Source organism: Tupaia chinensis, unplaced genomic scaffold, assembly GCF_000334495.1.
Source record: "Tupaia chinensis unplaced genomic scaffold, TupChi_1.0 Scaffold145082_1, whole genome shotgun sequence".
NCBI lineage: Eukaryota > Metazoa > Chordata > Mammalia > Scandentia > Tupaiidae > Tupaia > Tupaia belangeri.
Window position 1 is genome coordinate 746085 of NW_006204943.1, and position 7071 is coordinate 753155.

General features: G+C 41.5%; 1 protein-coding gene across 1 annotated transcript in view; it reads right to left on the reverse strand.

Moving 5' to 3' along the window:
- The window catches only part of DNAH7 (dynein axonemal heavy chain 7), a 288975-nt gene that overhangs the window by 8093 nt on the left and 273811 nt on the right, over positions 1-7071 (reverse strand). Inside the window, exons 63-65 of the mRNA XM_006167772.1 lie at positions 6848-7071; positions 3401-3553; positions 1607-1784 (exon numbers count right to left, since the gene is read on the reverse strand). The exon at positions 6848-7071 is cut by the window's right edge and continues 1 nt beyond it. Coding sequence (XP_006167834.1) covers positions 1607-1784; positions 3401-3553; positions 6848-7071 — 555 coding nt within the window. The remainder of the gene's footprint in view (positions 1-1606; positions 1785-3400; positions 3554-6847) is intronic.

The window sequence follows — 7071 nt, forward strand, 5'->3', positions numbered from 1 at the left end:
AGAACAAACACACAGCTCCAATAGAGTCGTTTAACACCATGGCCTTGCTGGCTTGTAAGCAGAGCCCCACAAAACTCTCTCTCTGTAACCAAAGGCATTTATTACGTGGAAAAGATGATAATGTCATAGGGAGTGAACAGAAGAGTTCAACACCTAGAAATATGATATGAAAGTTCTTTCCAACTCAATAATTGAATTTATATATATAAATTTTATTGCCAGAAGGTATATGTACTCACCAGAGAGTGAAAGTACCCCACGGCTAACTGGTCATGGTAACACCACAATCCTTTTTATTTCCTTATCGCGTCAGGACCCTGGGCATGCACCCACATATGTCCAATGTGCCCCTCAAGCTGGCAGCCCTGAGACTTGAACTGTGATCAGTCATGTGTAATCTGACTTACTTACTTACTTACTTTCTTTCTTTCTTTCTTTTTTTTTTTTTGGAGAGGTTTTTGCTATAGGGCACATGCGCTCTCTGGAAAGACAGAGAGAGACAGAAAGCAAAAAATCACCCCCCCAGGGGTAGGGCCACTCCACAATCCCTTCTCCTCCATTCTCCTCTCAGGATCTTGGGCACTCACGCACACATGCCTGGTGTGAGTTTAACCCACTGGGTCTGGGATTCGAACCACGGTCGACTACATGGGAGTCCAGCGACATAGCCATTACACTAACTGCTGGTTCCTAATCTGACTTTCTATTCATAACACTTAACCGCTATGCTATAGGGCCAGCCTCAAACCTCCTTGTACTATCTTGATTTCCCAACATAAAGTTATGGTTGATTAGCTCAGGTTCTATTAATTTGATGATTATTTTCTTTTTAACTCACTAGAAATAATTTCTAACTTAAAAATTTTGAAAAAACAAAACAAAAACAGGGCCAGCAGGTGCCATGGTGGTTAAGGCACTGGATCTCACACGACTGACTCTGCTGTTCATGTCCCTGATCCAGTGGCTGGAAAAACATGCCAGGCATGTGTGGATGAATGCCCAGAATCCTGAGAAGAGAATGGAGAAGAAGAGATTTCTCACTTCCTTCTCTGTCTCTCTGTGGCAAACACAAGTGCCCTATAGCAAAAATTCTAAAAAAAGGAATAGCGCAAGGGACATGTGACATATGCTCTTTATCCAGATTCACCTACGATTGTCATTGTCTTCCCATTTGCTTCCTCTCTCTCACTGACTTTTTCATTCACTCTCAATAAACTTCTCATTTGAGGGTAAGTTACATGCATGACCATTTCTTTTTTTTTTTTTCTTTAGGTTTTTGCTATAGAGCACATGTGCTCACCAGAGAGAAACAGAAAGAGGGAAAGTGAGAAATCAAGCTATAAGGTCCTAGAGAGAAATCACCTCCCCATGGGAATGACCACACTGCAATTCCCCCTCTTCCATTCTCCTCCTAGGATTTTGGGTACACACGCACACGGCATGATTTTCAAAACACCAGGTCTTGGACTCCAACTTGGTTGACCATGTGGAAGTCCAGCACCTTGACCACCACCACATCTGACCATGATGACTTTTTCAACAGCTGAGAAGAGTAAGTAAGCTTAGTGCCCAGATATGAGCCAACTCATTGTGTCACTGCACTTACCATCTTCAGGAGCGTTCTTATATTCTTTATCTTCCATCACTTCATAGTCAAACCCAAGAAGATCAATGGGAATAGTGTATTTCCTGGCATAGTTCTGCTGGGCACCAGTCAGGAAGGCTTGTGTGAAGAAGAAGCCAGAAAGCCAGAAGACTGGAGGAGGGCCAACCTCGTACCATTGCTATGGTGTCAAAACACAAATGTCCTAACGTGAGTCTTTCAACATTTGAATACAACAAATAAAATTTACCAGAAGATACTCTTGTTATCTCTACAGTAAGCTGATAAGTGCCCTCTGAGGAATTGCATACTCTCAAAGCTTCTAAAATAAGTAGCATTTCAGTGTTTGTTCTGTGAATTTCACATCCATCACGCCAGCTTGGGAACTACAGTGTGTGTGAATGCAGTCTTGTTTTCTACATGACCAATGGCTCATGCAGAAAAACTCCATACACTAGTGAACATCTACTAAACATTTTTGCGCAATATGATTTAATTGAATTAATAATTATGTTATACAATTGAATAGGAGAAGAGATTTCCATAAAGTCTGGCCAGAGGGCAATGTGTTTCTTATTTATTTATTTATTTTTTCCTGATAGTCATTTAGTATCCAGTAGAATATTTCTTTCGAAGTTTTCCCATATCACTGGGAACTCTAATACAATGAAATCAAACATATGGGAAAATACAGTATTGTATAAGAAATTCCCAGAAAAAGCAAGGTAGTGAGAACTTAAAGGACTTTTGGAATAGCAAGATACCTTAATTCTCTAATCATATTAAAGATTCTAATGGTGAGATGGTTTAAATAGTAAATCACAGAAGCCAGTCTAAGGTAATGAATTTGGAAAGTGTTTCTTTATAAGAGCCCAAGGTAGTGTCTCATCCTTTAAGAGCAATCATAATTCCTTAGTATTGACTCCAGTACAATAGAGAGCCCGTATTATGGAAAGGGAGTTCAGCCATACTATCCCTGCAGAAATTTCCTCACAGGGAGTTTTTGATGCATTGTATACAATATCTAGGAAATTAATCGATACTTCTTATAAATAGAATTGTTATGAAGGGCATAGTTAAGCACCAGTTTTGCCAGATAATTAGGAGATAGGCTTCTGCCTACTCAACATTTCCAAAACAATTAGCCACTGAGGTCATTACTGTCTTGTACTGAATCAGCAACGTAGTGATTTCATGACCTAGAAGATTGCTGGGCAATGAAAAAATAAGATTCCTCACTGGGAGCTTCTCTAGCCTTAATAAGATGCCTCTGCAACAGTGACTTATTTTAGTATTTTTTTTTAATTTAATTTTTATTTTAGCTTTTATTTAACTTTATTTATTTTAATTTGACCAGAGAGGGACAGAGTGAGAGAGAGAAGAAAAGCAAGAAAGCAAGTCGACAGGTCTGGGACTCGAACCACAGTTAGCCGTATGGGAGTCCAGCACCCTCAACCACTATACCACCTGCTGACCCCGAGGGAACTATTTTGACACTAAATATTTAATGGGAAAATCAACATAACCAGATGTTTTTCCCCTCAAATGTCATTGACTTGAATTCTAACTTTTACTGATTATGAACACTTACTCCCAAAGAAGCTTTCAGAGATTCTACTTCCAATACTAGTATTCCAACAGTTGAGTGCAACCATTGCACTAAATGAAATACTAAGTAGTACCCGGCAGGCACAGAAAAACCAGAGAGTAAGAGTAATACTCATTGCACTTGGTATTCTGATGATAAAAATGAAGTGGAAGAAGCTTAACAACTTAGGATCCTGTGGATGAACTCACCTGCAAGAATTTCAGTCTCGTAAGGAAGTCATTTACATAGCTGCCTAGTGGTTTAAGACTTGGGTAGGATTTACCCATCCACATTCCTGGAATTTTGACATTCAAAATGCTGCTAACCACTTCTTCAAGATCTGTAGACATCACTACAAGCCCCTGAAACATATTCAACCCTGGTTAACATAATAGCATAGATTATGAACCCTCTTTTAATTCCCTTAAAATTATTCTTTGTTTACAGTTGTGATCAGTTAAGGTTGAATTATACAGACAAAAAAAGAAAACAAAAATGAAGGTGAATATATTTGGTTTTTGTTTCCAAGAAAACCATGGAGTCTGAACTATACCTTCCAAAATATTAAGTTTTAATCTAACCCAAACTAAAAATGAAAAATCTTCTTTTAAAGTTTATTTGTTTTATTCATGACTGTGTGTGTATGTGTGCATGCGTGCGTGAGAGAATGACAGAGAGAGAAGCATTCGTGACAGGCTCCTGTCCCTTCTGAGTCCTCTTTCCCCAGCCCTCTGGTTGCTCAGGATCTTGGGTGTGCGCACATTTGCTCAGAGTGTTTTGTTTTGTTTTGTTTTGAGAGATTTTTGCTATAGGGCAGAGCACTCCCCAGAAAGACAGAGAGACAGCGAGGAATCAGCCCCCAGGGGGGATGGCCACGCTTCAATCCCTTCACCTCCATTCTCCTCTTGGGATCTTGGCACGCACGCACACATACACGCCCGGCCTGAGTTTAAGCCACTTGGTCCGGGACTTGAACCAGAGTCGATTACATGGGAGTCCAGCGACATAGCCTTTGCACCAACTGCTGGTCCTGTACTCAGAGTGTTTTCAGGCGAACCTGGGAATCTGAACCTGTGATCAGCCACAGGACCTCTAACACTGCATTTACGTTTGCTGCTGACTCTGCTACCAGGCTGGGCCTGGAAAATCTTCTTTTTTTTAAAATTATTTTTTAAAATTTTATTTATTAATTAATTTATTTTTTAAATTTGACTATAGGGGAGAGAGAGAGAGAGAGGGAGAGGAGAGAGAGAGAGAGAGAAAGCAAGCCACCAGGTCCAGGACTTGAACCATGGTCAGCCATGAGGGAGTGTCCAGCACCTTAACCATCATGCCACCTGCTGGTCCCTGAAAATCTTCTTTTTTAAAAAAATATTTTTTTCCTTTATTCACAATACATTGTGCATGTATCATATGAGAACAGGAGAAAGACAGAGAGGTGAACACTCTCCACAGGGATTGGACCTGCACAATCCCCTCCCTCCAATTCTCCAGGACTTGGATCTTGGGGATTCGTAGATGTGCCTGGCATGTTTCGTGCCAGGGATTCCAACTGCAGCTGCTAGGTGGGATAATGACTTTTCTTGAGCAGCACTTTGCCACTGTGCCACAGTTCTAGCCCAAACCTTCCTAATTCATACTTGGCTATTTATTAAATTATAGCCTAACTTCGACTAAGTTACTTGTCTTAGTAAGTGGACAACTAATTTATCTCCACCCTACCTTCGTAAAGGGGTTATGTGAATATAAAACTAGGAAGATCACATGAAATGATTTGAAAAGTTAAAAGTATTCTGGAATTCGATTACAAAGTCTAGATGACCTCCCATTTATTTATTTATTTTTAAGGTTTTTGCTATAGGGCACATGTGCTCACCAGAGAGACAATGAGGGGGAAAGTGAGAAATCATCCCTGGGGGGGAATGGCCATGCTATAATCCCTTTGCCTCCATTCTCCTCCTGGGATTATTTGGCACACAAGCACAGGCACCCAGTGTGATTTTCAAGCTGCCAGGTCAAGTATTCGAACCATGGTTGACCATGTGAGAGTCCTACACCTTAACCACCACATCACCGGGTGGTCTTGACCTCCCATTGTGACTCACTGATGCACAGTTGTGAAAATTTTGAAGCCTTGGGGCCAGCAGGTGGCATACTGGCCATGACGCTGGACTCCCACATGGTCGACTATGTAGAATCCAGTGCCTCAATCTCCATGCCACCTGCTGGCCCTCCCTTCACTTTTATACATGTAAAATAAAATTTAGGACCCTAACCATGGCTGACAATGCCGTCATGATCTGGCCCCTGGCTGCTTCTCTCTTGTCTTACCCTCTCCCTCATAGTCATCCCACTCCAGCCATACTAGCCTTCCTGTGTGTTCCCAGACGATGCCAAGCTTGCTCTTCTCGTGCCTCTGCACTCGCTATACCCTGGACTCTAACTATCCCCTCAAACGTCCTGTGGCTTGCCCCTTGACACTATATAGGCTTCCATCCAAGGGTCACCTCCTTAGCAAGGCCCGACCCAAAATGACTAAAAGAGCTCCTCATCCATCCTTCTCTACACCCTTACCCTGTTTTACATTTTTTCATGGAACTTGCATTTACCAAAATCATACACATACACACACACACACACACACACACACACACACACACACATCTTTATTGCCAGAGAGTATGTGTACTTGCCGGGGGAGAGAAGAGAGAGAACCTCCCACTAGGGCATGGTAACGTCACAATCATTCTCCCCTTTTGTTTCTCACACTGTCAGGATTTGGGGCACACATACAAGCACAGGTGCCTCCAGAGCCAGAATTCAAACTGCTGCCATCCTTGGGGGATCTGGCTCCCTACGCATGTGCTTCAACACTGTGCTACAGGGTCAGCACAGATCTTTGTTTCCTTCTTTTTTTTTTAAAGCTATTTGCCATAAAACACATTTGTTTGCAGGAGAGACAGAGAGGGAAAATGAGAAATCACTCCCCCATAGGGGAGATGGCCACACTGCTATCCTTTCTCTTTCATTCTCCTGGGATTATTGGGCACACACGCACACATGCCCAGCATGATTTTCAAGCTACCAGGTCTGGGACTTGAACCACAGTCAGCCATGTGGGAGTCCAGCACCTTAACCACCATACCACCTGCTGGCCCCTTGTTTACTTTTTAATTGTCTACCTCACTAAAATGTAAATTTCCTGAAAGCAGAGGCATTTGCCTTTCTCATTCTTTAATATTTTGCATCACCTCAACATGTGTCCTAACCAGCACACTACTGCTACATAACACACTCTGTACCTGTAGACCTATTTATTCACTGCCATCCTCACAATTCTTTTTTTTAAACAACTATACATTTAATTTTATTTATAATTATTATTTTTTAATTTGGCCAAAGAGAAAGAGGGGAAGAGAGAAAGCAGGCTTCCAGGTCCAGGACTTGAACTGCATGTAGCGAGCCACGTGGGAGTACAATACCTTAATCCTCACACCACCTGCTGGCCCAGTCCCTCAAAAAAATTTTTTTTTCTATTCCTAGAACTAAGAACAGTGTTTGCACAATATCTGTATTCAACAAATACTTGCTGAGTACATGAATACTATGTTTAAAACTCAATGACTTTATTTTTTTCTTAGTATATTTTTCCTTACCTTGATTGCTTTTTGAATATTAATACATGATTCTCTGATGGTCTTCAGCAGCTTATTGAACCGCCCCATCTCTTGGACAAGTACAGTGTTCATGCTCTGCGTGTAGGTTGTGGGGTATCTCCTCATTGCAGCCTCAACATCAAAGTCATTTGGAAGCTTACCCAAAATGTCACCAGCGACCTCATTTACTACTTCATCTGATGATTTTGCGCCAGCACCTGCTG